The sequence below is a fragment of the Lissotriton helveticus genome, chromosome 11, assembly GCF_964261635.1.
Source record: "Lissotriton helveticus chromosome 11, aLisHel1.1, whole genome shotgun sequence".
Taxonomy (NCBI): domain Eukaryota; kingdom Metazoa; phylum Chordata; class Amphibia; order Caudata; family Salamandridae; genus Lissotriton; species Lissotriton helveticus.
The window spans coordinates 1,069,008,412-1,069,032,308 of NC_136072.1; the positions used below are offsets into that span (position 1 = coordinate 1,069,008,412).

General features: G+C 46.6%; 1 protein-coding gene across 2 annotated transcripts in view; it reads left to right on the forward strand.

Annotated features, from left to right (window-relative positions):
- The window catches only part of DNAH10 (dynein axonemal heavy chain 10), a 2,445,728-nt gene that overhangs the window by 1,581,485 nt on the left and 840,346 nt on the right, over positions 1-23,897 (forward strand). For both annotated transcript variants that reach the window (XM_078667623.1, XM_078667624.1), the window contains one exon: positions 22,998-23,091. In XM_078667623.1, coding sequence (XP_078523749.1) covers positions 22,998-23,091 — 94 coding nt within the window. The remainder of the gene's footprint in view (positions 1-22,997; positions 23,092-23,897) is intronic.

Sequence of the window (23,897 nt, forward strand, 5' to 3'; positions counted from 1 at the left end):
TGCCACCGCAGAACCACCGTGTATCGGGGGATCACTTGCGACTTCTGCAGGAGGAAGTTACGGCCCTCTTGGCCAAGGGGGCCATCGAGCGCGTTCCTGGGCCAGAAGTAGGGTGTGGTTGCTACTCCCACTACTTCCTGGTACCCAAGAAGGGCAAAGGGGGCCTACGCCCTATCTTGGACCTACGGAACGTCAACGGCTTCCTCCGGAAGGAGAAGTTCAAGATGCTGACACTGGCTCAGGTCCTTGCTGCCCTGGACCCAGGAGACTGGATGGTAGCATTGGACTTGCAGGACGCTTATTTTCATATCCCCGTCCTGCCTGCCCACCGGCGCTACCTGCGGTTCATGGTGGGCCACGAGCACTTTCAGTTTACCGTGCTCCCCTTCGGCCTTACCAGCGCCCCACGGGTGTTCACGAAAGTGATGGCGGTGGTCGCAGCTCATCTGCGCAGGTTAGGGGTTTCAGTCTTCCCCTACCTCGACGACTGGTTGTTGAAGGCGGGCTCGCCCTAGACAGTCGTCAGCCACCTCCAGACGACGGCAGACCTCCTGCACCAGCTGCGGTTTTCCATCAATGTGCCGAAGTCGCACCTGTGTCCCTCTCAGAAGCTCCTCTTCATCGGAGCGGTTCTGGACTCGGCGCGATTTCGGGTTTATCCGCCCGAACAGCGGGTCCGGGATATTCAGGCTCTGATTCATCTTTCAGCCGTTATCCCGGGTCTCGGTCAGGTTGACGCTTCGGCTTCTGGGGCTGATTGCCTCCTGCATCCTACTGGTGCATCACGCCAGGTGGCGGATGCGGGCTCTGCAGTGGGACCTGAAGTTTCAGTGGGCCCAGCATCAGGGCAACCTATCCGACCACGTCCTGATCTCGGAGGGCACTGCGAGACAGCTGCAGTGGTGGCTTACGGACCGCGATTGGGTCAGCGGCAGATCACTCTCCCTACCCCAACCGGAGCACGTAGTTGTGACGGACGCGTCCCTCCAGGGCTGGGGAGGCCACATGGGAGAGGCGGAGATCAGAGGCCTCTGGTCTCCGGCGGAGGCCCGTCTCACACATCAACCTGTTGGAGCTCAGGGCGATTCGTCTGGCACTGAAGGCATTCCTCCCCTCTGTCCGGGGGAGTGTAGTGCAGGTGTTCACGGACAACACCACCGCCATGTGGTACTGCAACAAACAGGGCGGTGTGGGGTTGTGGATCCTTTGTCAAGAGGCTCTTCGCCTTTGGCAATGGCTGGAACGCCAGGGCGTGACCCTGGTGGCTCAACACCTGGCAGGTTCTCTGAACGCCAGGGCGGACGAGCTCAGCCGTTGGTGCATGATGGATCACGAATGGCGTCTGAACTCGGACGTGGCGCACGGCCTCTTTCAGCGATGGTGAGAGCCTTGGTTAGATCTATTCACCACCGAAGAGAACGCGCAATGTCATCAGTTCTGCGTGTTGGAATATCCAAGGCGGCACTCGCAGGGAGACGCTTTTCGTCACGAGTGGAGTTGCGGTCTGTTGTACGCCTTTCCGCCTATACCACTTCTGCCCAGAGTGCAGAAGAAGATCAAGCGCGACCGGGCCCAAGTCATCCTTGTGGCTCCGGACTGGGCTCGAAGGTACTGGTATCCAGAGCTACTCAGTCTGTCAGTCGATCCCCCGGTTCGTCTGCCTCTTCAGGAGGACCTTCTGTCGCAGTAGCAGGGGACGGTCCTCCACCCGAACCTGTCCAGTCTCCACCTCCATGCTTGGAGATTGAGCGGCGACAGTTGAGGCCATTTGACTTGCCTCCTGAAGTCTGTAACATCATTCTGGCAGCCAGGCGTCCCTCCACAAAGTCGGTATACGCCTGCAGTGTGGTATATAAATAAATAATACCGGATCTATTTTTGTCTAGGCATAGCAATAACAGATAGCTCAATAAATAAGAGTCAAGATTCGAGGTAGTAGGAGTTTGCAGGTTTATTACAGCATAAAGGACAGGAACAGGACAACCTGCATAGGAATAGGATGGCAGGGCCTGACAGGGGGGTCCCGACAGCTGCCGGGCAGGATCTGGGATGAGCGCGCTAACATTTAATAACAATACACGAACATATATACTAAAACAGTTGCATTACAATACATATGATAGGCGGAGCAGTGGGTGTGGTCAATAGCAGTCGCGAAAGATAAGGGTGAAAGTAGGTGTAACAGAGGCGTATACATAGACATGTGATGCAAACGTAACAGAATATGTCATAAATGGGGCGGAAACATGGAGGGGGCTACCTAAGGAGCCGGGACCTCTGACCTAATGGTGCGCGCAAACTGGCAATGACGTGTTACTAGAAGAAGCTGGGGGCTACGAACTCTGTGCTAGGAGCAGAGACTGAAGTCTGGAGAGTCAGGGCGACATGTACCTAAGCAGTATCTAGTATCTGATGTTTAGAGAACATGTTGATAGAATCCAAAAGTTATCGGGGTAAAGGCGAACAGACTCTAAGACTGGAACATGCATTATTCTACATGTAGTGCGTGATGAAGAATATTAAATGACCATTAAATGCAGTATTTCTCTAACATGGAGACGTAGAGGCTAGACAATGACGGAAACTATTGATGCAGTTCAGTAGCTTAGGAATGCAGAGAAGGAGGACTGAACTGATAACTGGAATCATAACATACTCTTGGCAGACTCAGAGGCAGAGCCAGGCTGAGCCGGGCACTGCGAGGCAGGAAGTAAGTGAAGGGTCAGGAACACAGGTGGGGGCTGTATCGCTCCTCAGCGAGGCTCAGGAGACAGGAGCTGAATCTGGTGTCCAGGCCCTTTTGAGGCCTAGAAACGGGGACTTTACAATGAAATAACGTGCACACTGAGAAACGTGGCAACGTAACTTTACATAGGCCTGATATTCGTAGTATTCACGAGAACTGGAAACTGACATACTAGAGGTGGACACAGCTATAATTGCGTCTTTAATCGAACATGGGGAATACATATGCATATTAATCATGCACAGATAACATATGATGGAGGACTCATAGGGACACAGAACATGGCAAAATTTACTTTTCCACATTCCCTCCTTGTCACTACGTTTCCATCAGGAAACATCAATATTCATGATACCATCTATCATTTCATACAGTATCATTTGCTCGTCTCGAGTTTTCTGGGAACGGGTTTTAGAACGGGACTTGGGACTAGGAATACAAGAGGTAGCACAAATGCCGCAAATCGCAGGGCCACATTGTATACAGAGGCAGCAGCTGAATATGATCGCTACTGAAATACCTAGAAAGGACAAGACTTTCCATCCCCAAGCGGAAATTATATTCCAGAACCAACCGGACCATGTCCAGGTGCCTGGATCTTGGTGTAACAGATGGGCAATTTTATGGAGTCTGGTTATAGCTGAATAAACAGACGGTGCGTTATTTGGAATGAAAATGCAGCAACTAGATCCGATGACTCTACAGGCCCCGCCCCTATCGGCCAGTATGATGTCAAGGACGAGACGATTCTGTAAAACGACAAATCTCATAGCAGATTGCTCTTCAGTTAAGTTACCTAGAGCAGAGGCAGTCTCATTGACTACGGCTTCAAGGGTTCTGGTTAACCTACGAATTAGCTTACTATTCTGGATAGGGCCTATAAAGAAAAAGAAACCTCTATTGAAATCTGTATATTGTTCTAGAGCAGTTTCAGTATAATCGACAATTGGGGACTCGATCTCCCTTCTATGTCTAATGTGTACTAGATGTGTGTTTCTATGATAATCAGATGGAGCTAGGAAAACTGGTGGCAGTAGGAAGGCAATGTAACAGGTTCCCTCCCAATCGAGGGGCAGACGAACATATGCGGTCTGACCACAAATAAAATAAGAATGACGTGAAGCTTTGAAAATAGATTTCCCACTGTCACTATATTTGACAATAGTAGTACAATCGCTATGTCCTACATGTACGGAACCATTATTTCTAACACATAATTCGCCTTTGACTGGTAGTACTGAAATAGCAGGTAAGTCTGGAGTGGAATCAGACTGAACATTCAGGACCATGAAATTCGAAGAATAATTACCTAAATTGTAAACTTCGTTTTCTAGATCTAACCCTGTTCTGTGGGGAAGACCTTGCTTGTCTGGAAAACATGTACTGTTAAGAAAAGACATATCTGTTGAGGATGACGTTAACGTGGACCATGCTCCACACGAACCATTATGTGAAAATGGATAAGGAAAGAGTGTCAGAACTCCCTTCGGGGTCTGGAAAGGGGGGAGTCGACCACACACCCAACAATTAGTGGCATTGCTGGTCTGGTGTGAATAATGTAACATGCGGATAAAAGAATTGTTACGCATAGCGAGGCGGTAAGAGAGTTCATGAGGAGGCAGATCACTAAACGTGTGCTCTACTGTAGCATTAGAGGACTTATTTACATGAGAAACTGGAAAATACAGATAAAACGCATAACTGGTGCAGGAAATCATAATACTGAGAAATAATATGAAACTTAGAAAAACGATACATCGGATTGAGTTTTGACTAACTCTCTCACTATGGGGGTCTATTTTATACATGTCAGAAACCGGTCTAACCGTTTCACCTAGGGGAGGACTTAGACAATCAAACTGGCTGACTTATTTTACTAGACCTTAGCTTTTTCTTATACTCCTGTTGCGGAGTTGTCTCTAACAGGGAGGGTGCAGTATCAGTGTCTTTTGCGGGACAGTCCTTAAGAATAGTACTTTGGCAGTCCTTTAAATCCTCGGAAATGTTCTTTGAAATTGGTTTCAATCCATAAAACCTTTTGATATGCGAAAGATGCACCCAGCCTTTGCGTCCCTCCAACTTCACGGCTGTACGGGTGGCCAGGAGGACCTGTCGGGGCTCCTTCCAGCGAGGCTCCAGCGGACTTGAACGATCGAAATTTCGCACTAGGACCATGGATCCGGGAACGATTTCATGCGGTGCCACCTCGGTATTGTCTGGAAATGCGGCGGCAACCTGTGAACGACAAGAGTTGAGGGCAGACATCAAGGAAGCTAGGTAATCTGTCAGCATATTACTTGAAACATCGGTAATACTTCGGGGTCTAGGAGTACCCCACATGTTAGGGGGGCGGCCGAAAACGACCTCATACGGGGACAGACCTGATCTGGAATGTGCGACCATGCGCATATAGAACAGGGCGACCGGCAGAGCTACTAGCCAGTCCACACCTTTCTCTTGACAAACTTTTGCAATTCGAATTTTCAGGGTCTGATTATGTCTCTCTACGAGACCGGCTGCTTCTGGATGGCGTACACAATGGAACTTCCACTGGTATCCTAACAAAAGGGACACGTGCTTCATGAGTTCAGATGAGAATGGCTGGCCGTTGTCAGAATATACGACCCTAGGGAGTCCATAACGGGGGAAGAACTCACGAACCAACTGCTTGGCAGTGGTCGCGGCTGTGTAATCTGGGACTGGATATGCCTCCGTCCACCTGGACAAAGCGCATACAACTACGAGGACATACTTGAATCCTCGACATCGCTCCATCTGAATGTAATCCATCTGGAGGACTTCAAAAGGGTGGTCAGGGGGCTGGAATCCACCTTGTTCCACCGGGACACTTTTACCTGGATTAAACTGACAACATATCATACAGGTACGGACTTTCTGCTTGGCTGCAGCTCGTAAATGCTTGTTGAACCAAATATTCTGGATACTGTCTAACATAGCTTTTTCTCCTAAATGTGCTGGACTATGTGCGGTATTAATAATGACTTGAACCATAGAGTCGGGGAGAAACCATGTGGCTCTACCCTTCGTTACCCATCCCTGATCTGTCTGGACCCCTCCTTGTTCGGACCATTTCTTGATTTCTTCAGGAGTAGCATGTAACTGGATATCTATGACATCTTGAGTAGGGTCTTTGACTGTCATACATGTAGTCGGATCTGGAGTGTGTGTCTGTGTCGGATTAACTGAAATGTCTGGAGTCTGAGCTGTAAGCTTGGCTATGCGATCTGCTAGATCATTACCTTGGGAAATAGTGTCAGTAACTTTCGTATGTGCTTTGCACTTCATGATAGCAATGGATGTCGGTAAATGTATTGCATCTAACAGAGCCTGAATAAGGAGACCATGCTGAATCTTGGTTCCATGAGAAGTCATGAAACCTCTCTCTTGCCAGAGCACTCCGAAGTCGTGTACAACTCCAAATGCGTAACGTGAATCTGTGTAAACATTAACTTTCAGGTTCTTGGCGTGTATGCAGGCTTGAGTCAGAGCAACTAGCTCTGCTGCTTGAGCAGACAGGGTGTCAATGCGGTGTGTTTCAATAACTTCAGTGTCAGTAGTCACTGCATACGGGGCTACTAGTTCTCCTGTACTAGTTCTCATGCATGAACCATCCACATAAAGTGTCAGGTCGGGATCTGGTAATGGAATATCTGTCAGATCTTGTCTCGGCTTTGTCATGATGTTAACTACTTCCACACAGTCGTGTGTGGCAGAATTCGAAGTAACTGATGGTAACAATGTAGCAGGATTTAAAACATTGCAGCGTCTGATTTCTATGTGTGGCTGGAACAGTGTCAGTTCATAACCTGTTAAACGTGCAATTGTCAAGTGCTGAGTTTGTGTTCGGTTTAAAAGAACTTCCACGGAGTGTGGAACTTGTACTGTCAGGGAGTGTCCTAATACTATGGAATCACTTTGTCTGATAGCAAGGGCTGTGGCTGCAACTGACTTAAGGCACGCAGGCAGAGCCTGGGCTACAGGATCTAATGTGCTCGAAAAATAAGCACAAGGCTTGTACTGTCCTGCTTGATCTTGTGTGAGAACAGATAATGCTGTACCTTCGCGTTCTGTGACGAAAAGTGTAAAAGACTTACTGTAGTTCGGTGTTGCTAGAACTGGGGCTTGACATAGGGCTTTCTTTAACTCATTGAAACTGAGTGTATGTTCAGATGTCCAAGGGAGGACAGTCGATACGGCTGCCTCCTGTGTCGTTAACTGTATCAGTGGTTTAGCTAGAAATGCATACTGAGGAATCCATTGTCTGCAATAAGAAGTAAGGCCAATAAAAGCACGTACCTCCTTCTGGGTCTTGGGCTGAGGAAGACTCGCTATTAACTGGATACGGTCTGGTGTCAACTGCCTACCCCTCTTGGACAGTAAGTGTCCTAAGTAGACCACTTGCTGGACACAGAATTGAAGCTTAGAAGGGGACACCTTGTGTCCCATCTCGGCTAGAAAATACAAGACTGTAAGGGATGCTCGCTCGCAAGCACATTCAGAACGGGCTGTGATCAGGAGATCATCGACATACTGGAGCAGGGCAGTGTCAGTTGGCATGTGAATGTTGTCTAGTTGTCTCTTGAGTGCTTGACTGTAAATACTAGGACTTTCTGTGAAACCTTGAGGAGCGCGTGTGAACATATAGCTCCTTCCATTTAAACAAAATCCGAAAAGAAACTGGCTGTCTGGATGAATGGGAACACTAAAAAATGCGTTCTTGAGGTCTATGACTGAAAAAAATGAGGCTTCAGAATCAATGGCTGTCAACAGGGAAGAGATATCTGGGACTACTGGATACTGGGGAATAATACATTTATTAAGCTCTCGGAGATCAATCACTAAACGATATACTGGAGGTGCATTTGGATCAGTACGTTTCATGACAGGAATGATCGGAGAATTGCATACATTGGAGTCAGTTTCTACAACTACTCCTTGAGCCATGAGCTCGTCAATAATTTTGGATAAGGCTGCTACAGCCTCAGGTGGCAGTCTGTACTGTCTTATTCGTGGCAGGACTACACCTGGCTTGAGAGTCACACGATGGGGTGTGATTTGCATAAAGCCAACATCAGTTGGACCTTGCGCCCATAGATGCTGCGGAACATTAGACAATCTGGGATCAAAATCTCGTAATACATAGTGACCCTTGAAGTCACGTAGGAACAATCGTATTCCCTCTGGGGAACAGCATATAACTGCACCTAACTCTTTCAGTGTCTTAATGCCTAATAGATTTTCTGGACATGACTTAGTAAGTAACAGATCAGTAGTGCGGGACAATGGACCTACTTCTAGAGTAACTGGCTTTGATATTTCATTCACAATAGGTTTTCCTGAAAATCCAAGGGAAACATTTCTAGAGCCTGAGAGCGGAGCCCCTGGAACTTCGGCGTGACTTATAGTGGTCCTACTTGCCCCTGTATCAATCAGAAACTTTCTGTCTTTCCCTAATACTTGACTATGAACATAGGGACCTTCTTGATCTACAGGTATCTCGATGAGAGGCAAGCCTACCTCCCTCTCTAGGCTGTTTCATGAATATGGCTGATACTCTGGATACTCAGACTGTGCATACTGGTACATCTGCTGTGTAACATGCTGTGTTGCAGCGATAGGCTGCGGTACTGTAACTGTCTGTGGTGCATTCTGTGACTGAGGAGTCTGTGTAACTTGTTCTTGTCTCGGCGGACGTGGTCTTTCTTTAGTCTTACCGGTAGCTATGTTGTGTTTCAGAACTGCACACTCGTTTATAAAATGACCTGGCTGTTTACAATAATTGCAGTTTCCTTTAACGGGAGCTGCAGAATGACTGGCTTGATTTGGTCCCCTTTTCTGACTGTCTTGAGGAACGGATTGTGCAACTAGTACTTTCATTTTCGTGTCTTTCATACGTTTTCTCTCGTGATCTTGCTCTTCTCTGATTCTATTCTGGTGATATTGAAGCATCTGTAACATTTGGGACGGGGTATTAGCTTGCCAGGTACTTTCGACTTTCAAAACTCGATTCTTAATTTGTGGACTTGAATTCTCGACTAATTTAGTAACAAAAAGATGAGGGTATGATTCGCTACTTGTCTTGAGGCCACTGTTTATGGTAAAACATTTCTCAAATCTGGAATAATAATCACTAATATCTTCATCTTGTTTCTGTTTACAGGCTGAGATTGCATCCCAGTCTTCTTTTCTAGTTGTCAATAACCTAGGCAAAACTTGTATTAATAATTCTGGTAATTCTTTACATTTATCTCCAAGACCGGTACCTGGTACTCGTGCCTTGTCTTCGGCTTCTAGAACTGCCCAATCGATCTTTTTCTCTCCCACCTCCCATTCTTTTTCTTTGAGTTTCTCATATACCCCTGCGGGCAACAAGACTTTTAACATTTTAATGATATCTGGATACGTGTATTCTCCCATACGGAGCATGTCTTTTAATTCTCGGTGGAACCCTGCTGGATCTTTATCATGACAGGGAATTAACTTTTTCATCTCTAAGAGTTCCATCTTTGTGATAGGGGTGTAAACAAACACTCGTTGCATCTCACCACCGTCTGTCTTAACTGGATGCACTTCTCGTAACGGATTCTGTCTGTCTATGTAAAAGGGTTTACTTTCTGGGGGTGAGACATGAACAAAATGCGGGTTCAAAAACATACTATATTTGTGGCGCTGTTCCAGAATGACACTAATCAAATCGGTACCTAAACCTTTCCATTTATACTGGAGTAACTCGTTCAGGACATCATGTAACGGACCTGGATCAGAATGTTGACCCTCATACAATGTAATGAGGTGCTGGATCATATACATACCCGCCAGTCGCTGCTCGGCTGGGGGCAATTTCAGAAACATTTGTGCCACTATTTCGTCTGGAAAAGTGGTAGAATCAGTAATCCATCGGACTGCTGATTGGACTAGTTCTTGTTCATGCATAGTACTTAACTCGTTATAACCGATTCGTGATTTCAGAATGTGATCGGTAACTTGAAATACTTGTTCCAGAGAACCTTGTTCTGGTGCTGGATGATGAAAAATTGACTTGTGTTCTAGGCGCAAATGGCGATCTGGAAATCTAGATTTTCCTACATACGCTATTCTGTCGGGATTCTCGTCCTCTACCTCTTCTGTAGAAGAGTCATTTTCTTTCTCGCTTACTTGTGCTTCTTTACGTTGTTCGTGTACCCTTATTATTTCTTTACGAATCTTCTTGTACATACTCTCTATACTACTGATGGTCTTATGCTTACCCTCGGCTATATTATCACTCCACCTTGTCAGGACTTTCATTTCGGCTCGATCTTTGGTCGGATAATCTTGTTCCCTTATTAGACAATTAATCAGAAACTTTAATATCATGAGCTGGACTTCAACTTTTCTTTGGCACATGACGTCACTAATACTTTCTGGATCATTCCCTGTACGGATGAAACGATATATTCTGTCTAGATCTTCTTTCATATCTGGTAGGGTGACTAGATACTCGGTCACCTTTCTCACGCGTAATGAATATAAAACCATATTATCCTCGCCTGGGACTGGATCATAGCCACATTCGGTAAGGGCTTTTCTTATTTCTGCAACAGACTGATACCTAGGCGTACGCTGTGACGCTTGTGCATGTAATTCGGCTAACGTTAAACGCTTGTGTGGCGGCGGGGTTCCTGGAGGACCGCCCCCTGCGGCCCCTAAACTAGAGTCGTCTACTGATGCTCTTCGTCCTGGCAGAGTGGGAAATGGAAATGCAGGCTGGACTTGTATGGCGGGCTGGACCGGGGGTACCGTAACAGGTACTCCGGTGTCTGGAGGAGCGGGAAGTGCCTGATTTACAGGGACTGGCGGAGCAGGAACAGGATTTGCATATTCTGGGACTGTGTCGTCCAAATAGGACGAAATGAAAATATCAGCTGCGGTCGGTTTGTGACGTAGCTTGGTCGGAACTAATGGTGGCGGAAAATTACTGAATGCCTCCGGGGTCGCTTTTGGCAAGCCCTCGGCAAGAAAAGGATACATACCCTTAATAAGAGCATGCCTCTGTCTGTCTGACTGTTCGGTTTTGACTCGTTCACCTATCTCGATTAATTCCCTTTCTTGGGCTCGTTCTAAGGATTCTCTACTTAATTCTGACTTTCTGATTTCTTTTTCGGTTCTTTTATGAGATTCTTTGCGCCATAACTCGATGGCATCTTTCTGTGACTGTCTGGCTTTCTTTTTCCATAATGCTTCTGCTACTCTCATGATGCACTCGGCATCCCATGTACCCGATACGGGCCATCTATACTTTTCCTCTAACTGTTTGGTATACTCTACCCATAAATCTAGATACAATATGGCGCTTATGCCATGCTTCTGATACATGAAATGACCTGGACTGTCCCTAGGTGGAACAGGAACTGCTGCTTCTAGCAGACCTTTTCTGGTTTTTAACTGACGCAGTTTTGAAAAGAGCGGCATGACTGAACTATAATCTGGACACAACACAATACACAATAAACACGATAATTACTTCACACTCATACCACGACATTAAAATACATGAATAACATTCAGAATAACAGTTCGAACAGAATACTACCTGGAATACGGGAAACAGAATACATGAATTTTCTCGAGAACAGAACTGACTAGAACAGAAACTAGATGCACTGCTGAAACAGTACGAAACTTACCGGTCTCATACAGAGACACGTCAGGACCCGCATCCACCGAAGTGGACACTTCGTTTGTGGGCCTGTGTACCACCAACCCACGGACCAGAGTCAATTAGATTGACCCTGTCTAGATACTACCCCAGCAACGGTACTCACCGGGCAGCAAGAACGGAAGGCCTCGGACTGGACTGGACTGCTTCGACGCCGGACGGACGAACTTCGAACTTCTGTTACGGGTGGGCCTCCGGATACCTCGGACCTTGGACTCTCAGCTTGGGCTCTGGTCGGGACTCGCCGCGTTCCTCCACCGCCTCGTCTGGATGCTGGACCGCCTCCTCCGTCTCCTCCGTGGGCCTGAGGGATACTTGAAGCAGAAATATCTGCACGTGCACGGTATGGTTCCGTCACGGCTGCAGAGGGTCAGGGGGCCGGCGTGGCTTCACCGGCGCGTGGGGAAAGGGCAAGTCCCTGTTCGGGCGCCATTATGTGGTATATAAATAAATAATACCGGATCTATTTTTGTCTAGGCATAGCAATAACAGATAGCTCAATAAATAAGAGTCAAGATTCGAGGTAGTAGGAGTTTGCAGGTTTATTACAGCATAAAGGACAGGAACAGGACAACCTGCATAGGAATAGGATGGCAGGGCCTGACAGGGGGGTCCCGACAGCTGCCGGGCAGGATCTGGGATGAGCGCGCTAACATTTAATAACAATACACGAACATATATACTAAAACAGTTGCATTACAATACATATGATAGGCGGAGCAGTGGGTGTGGTCAATAGCAGTCGCGAAAGATAAGGGTGAAAGTAGGTGTAACAGAGGCGTATACATAGACATGTGATGCAAACGTAACAGAATATGTCATAAATGGGGCGGAAACATGGAGGGGGCTACCTAAGGAGCCGGGACCTCTGACCTAATGGTGCGCGCAAACTGGCAATGACGTGTTACTAGAAGAAGCTGGGGGCTACGAACTCTGTGCTAGGGGCAGAGACTGAAGTCTGGAGAGTCAGGGCGACATGTACCTAAGCAGTATCTAGTATCTGATGTTTAGAGAACATGTTGATAGAATCCAAAAGTTATCGGGGTAAAGGCGAACAGACTCTAAGACTGGAACATGCATTATTCTACATGTAGTGCGTGATGAAGAATATTAAATGACCATTAAATGCAGTATTTCTCTAACATGGAGACGTAGAGGCTAGACAATGACGGAAACTATTGATGCAGTTCAGTAGCTTAGGAATGCAGAGAAGGAGGACTGAACTGATAACTGGAATCATAACATACTCTTGGCAGACTCAGAGGCAGAGCCAGGCTGAGCCGGGCACTGCGAGGCAGGAAGTAAGTGAAGGGTCAGGAACACAGGTGGGGGCTGTATCGCTCCTCAGCGAGGCTCAGGAGACAGGAGCTGAATCTGGTGTCCAGGCCCTTTTGAGGCCTAGAAACGGGGACTTTACAATGAAATAACGTGCACACTGAGAAACGTGGCAACGTAACTTTACATAGGCCTGATATTCGTAGTATTCACGAGAACTGGAAACTGACATACTAGAGGTGGACACAGCTATAATTGCGTCTTTAATCGAACATGGGGAATACATATGCATATTAATCATGCACAGATAACATATGATGGAGGACTCGTAGGGACACAGAACATGGCAAAATTTACTTTTCCACAGCAGGTGGAACAGATTTGTGGCATGGTGCACAGCAAAGGCTGTGGATCCTCTTTCTGCCCCTCTTTCTGAGGTTCTTCTCTTCCTTCTTTCTCTTGCCCAGCAGGGCTCTGCTCTGGGCCCTCTCAAGGGCTACCTTTCTGCCCTTTCAGCCTTTCTCAGGCTACCTGATCAGCCTTCTTTGTTCAAGTCCCCCATTGTAAATAGATTTCTTAAGGGCATCACTCACACGTTTCCTCCTGTTCCGTTTGTGATGCCTCAGTGGGACTTGAACCTGGTTTTAACATTCCTGATGTGCGCTCTCTTTGAGCCACTTCACAACTGTCCTCTTCGCCTTCTGACTTTGAAGACTGCTTTCCTGGTTGCCATCACCTCTGCCAGGAGAGTGAGTGAGCTCCAGGCTCTATCTTCTAAACCTCCTTTCCTCTCTGTCCATCCGGACAAGGTTGTTCTGAGGACTCGTCTTTCTTTCCTGCCCAAGGTTGTCACGGCCTTTCACATCGGGCAGTCTATCACTTTGCCAACCTTCTTTCCGCCACCGCATCCCTCTAAAGAGGAAGAGTGGCTCCATCGTCTGGACCCAAAACGTGCGCTCTCATTCTATTTGGATCGCACACACCAGTTCCGGGTGGATGACCAACTCTTTGTTGGTTACGTGGGCGCTAAGAAGGGGAAAGCGGTACACAAGAGGACCATCTCCCGGTGGATCATCTTGTGTATCCAGGCATGCCACTCCTTGGCTAGGAAGGAGCCCCCTGCTGGATTGCGGGCTCATTCCACCCGAGCCATGGCTACTACCACTGCCCTAGGCAGGGGTGTGCCCTTACAAGACATCTGTCAGGCAGCTACGTGGGCATCGCTGCACACGTTTGCAAGACACTACTGCCTGGACAGCCATGTCCGGAGGGATGGCTTCTTTGGCCGTTCCGTCCTCCAGGACTTTCTGGTGTGAGTATTGGTTCGCAGACCCACCACCGGGGTTGGTATTGCTGGGGTATCTATTCTAAGGTAAGGAATCTAATACTAACGTGTCTCTTTCAGATGCACAAGTTACTACTTGTGTAACGATATATCTGTAAGAGACATTAGTTAGTATTAGATTCCTTACCGACCCACCCATCCTCCCCGTTCTGCGAACCGATACCTAGGGTTAGGGTTGTCCCCTTCAGGGCCCTAGTTTCATTGGCACCAGTGTTGGTTTTTGGCATAGCTCTGCGTTTCTGGCGCGGAAAAGCTGTGTCTAAGAACTGACGTCAGCACGCTGAGGCGGCGTCTAAGTACTCCGACGACGTCATCACGGCGCCCACGACGCCGACGACGGACGTGGAGCCGCAGACGACGCCTACCGACGCGCAAGGGTACTGCTACGCAAAATTTTCCGGATCCAGTCTGACACCTGGGGATTATTCTAAGGTAAGGAATCTAATACTAACTAATGTCTCTTACAGATATATCGTTACACAAGTAGTAACTTGTGCATAGAGGTCAATCGAGAATACATCTGTCATGTTAGTCGTAGGCACATTTTGTGGTTTGGTCTGATGGCTGAGTTTTTTTTAAATCAAAGACTTGTTTTTTGTGCCTTTGTGCCCTCTGTTAGACTCGTTTTTTGTGCCTTTGCGCCCTCTGTTAGACTCGTTTTTTGTGCCCTTCTGCCCTCTGTTAAACTCGTTTTTCCCTTGTTTTTCTGCCCTTCTGCCCTCTGTTAGACTAGTTTTTTGTGCCTTTCTGCCCTCTGCATCACCACATCATCACTCAGCACTACCACATTATCACTTAGCACCACCACATTATCACTCAGCACCACCACATTATCATTCAGCACCACCACATTATCACTCAGCACCACCCAGCGCCACCACAGCACCACCCAGCGCCACCCCAGCACCACCCAGCGCCACTCCAGCATCACCCAGCGCCACTCCAGCATCACTCAGCGCCACCACAGCATCACTCAGCAACACCACAGCATCACTCAACACCACCAGAGCATCATTCAGCACCACCACATTATCACTCAGCACCACCACAGCACCACTCAGCACCACCACAGCACCACTCAGCACCACCACATCACCACTCAGCACCACCTCAGCATCACTCTGCACCACCACAGCATCACTCTGCACCACCACAGCACCACTCAGCGCTACCCCAGCATCACTCAGCACCACCACATTATCACTCAGCACCACCATATTATCACTCAGCACCACCACATTATCACTCAGCACCAACACAGCACCACTCAGCACCACTCAGCACCAACACAGCACCACTCAGCACCACCACATTATCACTCAGCACCACCACATTATCACTCAGCACCACCACAGCACCACTCAGCACCACCACAGCATCACTAGGCGCAACCCCAGGTTATAGGTGTCACATTTGCGAAAGTTATAACTATCGGCATTGTAAATGACAAAGCTATTAATTTAGCTATTTTCAAAACCACCACATCACCACTCAGCACCACCACAGCATCACTCTGCACCACCACAGCATCACTCTGCACCACCACAGCACCACTCAGCGCTACCCCAGCATCACTCAGCACCACCACATTATCACTCAGCACCACCATATTATCACTCAGCACCACCACATTATCACTCAGCACCAACACAGCACCACTCAGCACCACTCAGCACCAACACAGCACCACTCAGCACCACCACATTATCACTCAGCACCACCACATTATCACTCAGCACCACCACAGCACCACTCAGCACCACCACAGCATCACTAGGCGCAACCCCAGGTTATAGGTGTCACATTTGCGAAAGTTATAACTATCGGCATTGTAAATGACAAAGCTATTAATTTAGCTATTTTCAAAACCAACACATAAATAAAAACATTGTCATTTACAAGAACAATAGCACAAACTTTCCTAATGCGAGACCTATTGCATTGAAAAATGCTTGTTTCTTTCTTTCTTTCTTTATTACTTTGTCTCTCTCTCTCTCTACCTTCCTTTATTTTTTTCTTCATTTTGTCTATCTTTATTCTTGCTTTGTTTCCTTCTCTCTTGCTTTCTTTCTTCGTTTCCTTCTTTCCCTCTATTTTTTTCCTTTCCTTTTTTCCATCTTACTTTCTGTCATTCTCTCATTCTGACTTTCTATCCTTCTTTATTTCTTTCTTGCCTTCCTTCTTTCCTTCCTTCCATCTTTCTTGCTTTCTTTCATTTCTTCATTCTTTCCGTCTTTCTTTTTTTTTACTTCTTTCTGTCGTGCCTTCTTTCTTTCATTTCGTGCCTTCTGGTCTCTCTTACTTGCTTTGTTTCCAAAGCAAATGCTGGCAGCCAATAGCAGAACGATTGGCTTTATTACATCGTTGTTAGTTAAGACCTTTTGATTTTACTAAGTTTATGTGTGTGAAATAGTTACTTAGAGGGGGATTCTGCTACACTTCTCCATTTGCCTTTGGTTCTGCCATTCACATTTTTTTCCAAACCACTCGAGCATGCATCAAGGGGCAATTCATTGCCCCACCTCAGCCATTGGCTCACTTACCTATGACTTGTGGCATGCTTCTCTTTCATAAGGAGCACATCCACACACAAAGTAGTTCCCTTCAGTGCCAGGGAGTATTATGGTAATGTGTGCTTTTTTGACACCCCAAAACATTTTTGCATTTCGTCAATTTTTTTTTTTTTTTAGATTTACAAATCTCCTGCAGCTTCCAAAACAAAGTTTTGCAAAAATCATAACAAAACAAAGCAAGAATTGCCAAACAATGCCAGACAACCCCAGACCTATTGGATTTGTCAATGCTTGTATTTGGTTAAGCACTTTGACAGTGAATGCATTGTCCAGCTGCCGCCCTCGTTTACTTTTTAGGTTTCGACTGCAAAAAGCTGCGCAAGCAGCTTTTGCGCAGGAGAAATCTTATGAGAACTGTAGTGTGGCTTTGGGTCGGCCCTCGTCATTCATTGGCTGGCTCCATAAATGGAGCCTAGCCATTGGACGAGGGGCCTGTCCGTCAATGCCGGACCAGATTCGGGGGCGTTCCCGAGATTCTTTGGCTTTTGCTGACGTCACGCGGCGTCAGCCGGGAACGCCCCCGAATCTGGTCCGGCCGGGCCGTGCTTGCTGCTGTCCTGCCTTCCTCCGTGTCCCTCCTCCCGCCGTCCCCCCTCCCCTCGCTGTCCTGTGCACGTTTCCCGTCTCCCTCCCCCCGTCCGTGTCCTCTCCCGCCGTTCGTGTCATCTCCCGCCCCCCCCCCTGTCCTCGTAGGTGCTTGTTTGGACCAGGAACAGTTAATTCGCAGTGCTTAACGGTAAATGGCGCTTATCTGTCTGCCTTTGGGCGCCCTTTGTCCTGAGCCGACACTCCTGCTGGGACGGCGCCTTCGTTCCCGAGGGCGTGCAACGAGCCAGCCCCCTAGCCCGCCCCCCCCCCCCCGGGACTGAAGTGCAAGCATCCACCAGCCCTGGATGAAAATCGTTTCACCAAATACATTTCTGTGTTCCCAACGAAGGGGCAGGTAAGGGGCAGTGCGAGTTACGGTGACCTAACAGCATTTTGCAGCTTTTACCAGCTCCCGGTGCCCTGCGACCCATGCCCAGCTGGGAGGATAGATTGAGCAAGTGTGGCTCGGGCAACAGATGTGAAAATCAAACACTGAAAGCTGGAGCCGTGCGCCCGCTAGTGGAGAAAGACGGGATCGGCGCCGCAGCATGATGAATAAAAGTAGAGGGCATTTTCCCATGGACACGAAAGGGATCGTTCCGTACTCTCCACATAGTGGGTTTTGTTAAATGCTGACCTTTGAGGTGTTGAGGTTACAAGGCGGCACCGCTGCACCCAGAAATGCTCGTCACAGGCCCTCACTACACTACTATTATCAGAAGAATTGAATCGACGTGATAGGAAAGTCCCATTTTACCTGATACCACACAACTGCCACTTACTATCAATGCCAGTCCCTAGTACTGATAAAGTGCAACCACTGCCATTTACCCTCCCCAGTGACGGTACCTGTTGTCAGCAAGAAGTGGCGGAGCCGGGAGTCCTGTCGAGTATCTGCATTCATTCCCGCCAGCACTTTGCTCTAACGCAAGACCTGTGACACCAGGCAGACTCCTTATTCCATATTTAAAGGCATGGTGCCTGATGACTTCACAGGCAGCGGAGCTACCTCAAAGTGTGTGTGTGTCTATAGCTTCCAAAAACTTTTCCAGGGTGACTCAGGCACTCTCGCTGGAATGCCATTGGCGCAGGGCTTTTACAATGCAACGGTTTCGCCTTTGGAAAAGTTTGAGCTATTAGCAATGTAAATGACAATGCCATTTATTTATCTGTTTCAAAACCAACACATAAATACAAATTTTGTCATTTACAATGCCAATAGCTCAAACTTTTCCAAAGGCGAAACCTTTGCATTGTAAATGCTTGTTTATTTATCTTTCTCGCCCTTATGTTTCTCTCCTCACCACGTCTCCCTCCGCGCCAGCATGCCGTCCTTGCTTCTTCACCCCCATCTGTTCTCTGTGTGCTTCCCGATCCCCCACGTGCTTACCCTCCGTTGTCCATGTGCTTTCCCACCAGTTTTTCAATTCAACAACTTTAAATACGCTAGTGAGAGGCACAGATTTTCCCATGAGACTCCTGTCCCAATTAAATGAGCTATTTTGCAAAAAATCTCAAACTTTTAGCAAAGGTTATATCTTACATTGAGCACAGCGACACTTCTGTTTTTTTGTACATGTGTTCCTTCCTACAGTGCACACATCAAAGAAGAGGAGAGAATGTGGCCTAACGGCTAGAGCAGTCGACCTCAAAGCTGGGGGTCCGGGTTCAAGTCTTGGCAGGGAAGCACAACATCCTGTGATTCTGGGCAAATCACTTAATCTCCCTGTACCCAAAATTAATGTGTCCATCTGGAAAGCAACTGATGCTCATGTAAATTGCTCTGATATCTTCGGGTCGAGTCCGCGCTATATAAAACTACCCCCCCCCCCCCCAAAAAAGAAGAAAAGTATGTTGAACAAGATACATGTAAATAGAGAAAGATGTTTGTGTTTAGATTGAGCCTTTAATTGAAGTGTGCTTATAAAATACTAGCAGCCCGTCCCGACGTTGTCCGGGTATGAATTGCTGCCGGCCAGTAGTATATTGTTTTGTAGGATTTCGTTTTGATAGCATTTCTTATCTGTGACAGGCCTGTGAAACGCTCCGATTCACAGTGCACTGCTGATGCACTTAAGAGTGCGCGTTCAGTAGTGTGTGAACTTGAGTTTCCCTACTTTATTTTTCCTTGCAATATTATATAGCGCGAACTCGACAACTTGGCATGAGCACAATTTACATTACAGAAGAACACATTCATTTGTGGTAGGCACGGGGAGACAAAGCGATTTGCCTGGAATCACAGGATGTTGAGCTGATGCCGAGATTCGAACGTAGCTCCCCAGCTCTAAAGTTCGCAATTCTAGAACTTGTGGCGGGAGGTGTGTCTAAAAGTGTATGTCGGTGCTGGCCATCAATGAGAGAGACCCGTGCATTTTTCAAATCGGTGGTGAAAAAATATGAGTATGTTGCTGGAGATGTGTGCCGCCGTGCCACCAATGTACTTACCGGGGGAGGGTAAACACCCATTATTCCGCATGCCATCACTCCGCATACTTTCATTAAGAAAGTACCATGACTCCGCAATGCCATTATAACGCATGGCATTACATTTTATATGCTTTTACCACGCATACATTAATTCGTTGTAAATGCATGAATGGTAAAAGCATGTTTTTTTTTAATGTTTGGATATGGTAAGTATGGATATAGGGGTATATGTTTTGGGGTACTGAGGTATATGTTTTGGGGTGTTTAGGTATTTTAAGGGTTCAGATATAGTTTTGGGTTATGGGGTACAGGGGTAGTTTTAGGGTTTAGGGATAGGTATGGGTTTTGGGGTACAGGGGTATTTTTAGGGTTCAGGGGTGGGTTTGGGTTTTGGGGTACAGGGGTATTTTAAGGGTTCAGGGCTAGGCTTGGTTTTGGGGTACAGGGGTATTTTAGGGTTCAGGGGTAGGTTTGGGTTTTGGGGTACAGGGGTATTTTTAGGGTTCAGGGGTGGGTTTGGGTTTTGGGGTACAGGGGTATTTTAAGGGTTCAGGGCTAGGCTTGGTTTTGGGGTACAGGGGTATTTTAGGGTTCAGGGGTGGTTTTGGGGTACAGTGGTATTTTTAGGGTTCAGGGATAGGTTTGGGTTTTGGGGTACAGGGGTATTTTAGGGTTCAGGGGTAGGTTTGGGTTTTGGGGTACAGGGGTATTTTAGGGTTCAGGGGTAGGTTTGGGTTTTGGGGTACATGGGTATTTTTAGGGTTCAGGGGTGGTTTTGGGTTTTGGGGTACAGGGGTATTTTAAGGGTTCAGGGCTAGGCTTGGGTTTTGGGGTACAGGGGTATTTTAGGGTTCAGGGGTGGTTTTGGGGTACAGTGGTATTTTTAGGGTTCATGGATAGGTTTGGGGGTACAGGGGTATTTTTAGAGTTCTGGGGTAGGTTTGGGTTTTGAGGTACAGGGGTATTTATAGGGTTCAGGGCTAGGTTTGGGTTTTGGGGTACAGGGGTATTTTTAGGGTTTAGGGATAGGTTTGGGTTTTGGGGTACAGGGTATATTTATAGAGTTAAGATGGGTTAGTGTTTAAGGGTGTTGGGGTATTTTAAGGAGTATGGGTGGGTTATGATTATGGGGTGCAGGGGTATTTAAAGGGAGCAAGGTGGGATTAGCACACAATGTGAGACATGGCATGAAGGGCGGAACGTACCACACGCCCCCAGCGTTTGTCACGCCCCCAGCACACGCCCACAGCACAACGCAGACACGCCCACAAGGGACTACTTTGCTGGCACGGTTCTTTTACCTTTTAAATGTATATGGTGGGCGTCTGCATAGCCGATGTCCTTCTGCTGCAACTGCCCTTTCCACGCTGTATTGGGTGTTGTGATTGGTGCTGTGGTTCCTGAGATTACCCGCCTCAAAGGTTTGGGCTCTCTCTTTATTATATTAGTATAGATGTATGGCTTTGTACAGCATCTACTCGAAGTGTATAGTTCATCTCTTTACCCTGACCTTGCACAAATCCCAGTACCTTCATGCATGAGGATCCAATCAACTGCTGTTTCTCTAATCTTAATTGAAATAACTAATGCTTCTACATGAGAGAGACCATGTACACACACCTAAATACAAGATATTTTGAAAGCCATTCCACAAAAACTCATTTTAACAGAAAATATATGTAACTATCTACCATTCATACTGGCATGGATTACATTTATAGTGTGTGGAAACCATACGCAACTCACGTGATTAGGGAAGATAAAAGATCTTTCGTGTGTTTCTTCATTCATGAACCACCTGGCACTCCATTCTTCTTCCTCTGCTTAGTTGTGTCTCTCCTTTCTTATCATGGAAGGAAGTGTTGTTAATAAGTTAGGACCTGGATCAAATACCTACATGGTGCTATATGACCCTCACTTTACTGCCACAAGGCTTGTCTCTTTCACTATGAGGGCTAGACTCCATTCTTCTGCCACTTAAAATGTGGTTGTCCCAGAGACAAATCCAAATCTGCCAGAGTGACTAATCGTTTTCAATCCCATCAACAGACTTACGGTACTATGTACCGAAAGCCATTTGCAAACAGGCTGGCCACTTGAAATTTAAGAAAACAATGAAATCTTGATGACACCCATGTCTTGTGCCATCACCTAATTTTTTTCTACAGGACCAAGAAGCCCATCGGCAATGATGATCTTAGAATGCAATAAAAAAACTCCTCAAGTATCATTGTTGATGCTGTTCTGTCATCTGTTTTTCCAGAATTGCTTTTCGGTAGTGTAGAAATCAGACACAAATTGAAGTGCAGCAGTGAAAAATGACATAGAAAGTAGTGTTTTTCCCTGGTACGAAAGGTATTCCTACAATTTCATCTCAAAACTTAGAGTCTGATTTAGATTTCGGCAGACGTGAATTACTCTGCCAGGATGATGAAATAAAATACTATAGTTGATGGACGGAGCGCTGAAACTTTTCAGACAGTCACCCCCTGTTACAGAGTACCCACCCACAAAATTTAGAGATGTCCCCGGCTCAGTAGACATCTCTTGCATTGACAGGAATCTCCGTCACGTCAATGAATTGAACATTTGACAGACTGCTCCATCAACATGTCCGAGCCGTATGGCAAAAATTAATTTTTTTTATTGTCAAAAATAAAATCCTAAAGTGGAATTTTCTTTTGGGAAATAAAAAAAGCAACGATTCACTCTCGGCATGGGGATCATTTACACGTTTTCCCTGTCCCTTGCCACCAAGTTTTACCTGGCAGTGATGGACAGTAAAAACTGGTCATTTGACCTCCCACTTTAAAGGGCCAAACCTACGATGGCCCTTACTTTGCTGGGCTGCCAAAGGTGTTTGTCAGCGGTGGAGATGGAGGAGTTTCCTACCCTGACATACTTTAGTTCTACCCATCTCGAAATAGGGTGGGTGGAACTTCATTTTGGAGGAGAGGGTGCTCTCTTGCCTTTGCAACGTAGTACCCTCTCCGCCAATCTCTAAATCTGGCCCTTAATTTACATTTATTGAAGGAATGATGCAAGGATCATGAATTGTCTGCTTAGTCTGAACACAGTAAAATAGATTGATGATGTAGTAATGATACACATGCTAAGGTTAGATTTATACAGAATGTTCCAACTGAATAATGCGTGGTGGCCATGAAAATATTCTTTCTCCATGGATTTATAAGTAATTGAAATGCATACCAAATTTGTACAAGAAGCCTAAAAGTGCCATACCTTGGCATGCTCACAATGTTACATCTGTGATATATTTGCCATGCTTGACTGATTAAAACATATTTAATTTTCCACCAGATTCACTACAGTTGCACAAATGGTGCGAGTTTGGAGAAATGAGTGTCTGAGAGTTTTCCATGATCGACTAATTAATGAACTGGACAAGACAACGGTTGGTACCTGTATATGCACCAAGATTTCTATTATAGTCATATAGATGTCTGCTTCAAATTGGACTTTGCTTTAAGGCAGGACTAGGTAAGATGGAGCCAGGGAGAGAGAGTGGTCTGCTGTCTATGAAAGTAGCAAGGTTGCTCCCCTTGGTTGAAGGGGTGAGCAGTGGTCAGAAAACTGTCCCTTTACAAGTGTGGCAAACTTCCTCACACTAGCTCTGACTCAACCGCTCTCAGGTTTTTCACGACTACCTCAGTACTTATGCCACTGGGTAGTGGTGTATGCCACCTCTCTTGTTTCGTGACCCCAAACACGAAAATGTGTCTGTGTATCTGATAAACTACACAACTCATACTTCCAGCACAGAATAGAAAGGAAGCTATGGAAAGCAAAGAACAAATGCCCTGCCATAGGCTTAGAATATCTTTAATAAATATACAATCACAAACGTATATCACTTCTCCTAATCCCCCAACTAAAAGATTGATTTTATTTGCCAAATTTAGGCTTCAAGCCTAAGATAAAATACATTTTCTTGTGCAAGATTTAGGATGGTTTTCCCACACTTATCAGAACTTCCAAACTTTTAAAAACTATATACATATTCCACGATAAAAGCTCACCAACGTGTACTCAGAAGGAGAGAGCAGTCATTATTATTTCCTCGAAAAAGAAGGCACCACATGCCAAAGCTTAGATGGAACAAATGCACAGCATTAGTCACTTAATGGCAACACCATATTTTGCCCACTAGGGACCACGCAGTGAAGCAGTTGGGCCCACTGAGGACCATGCGGCTGTGAT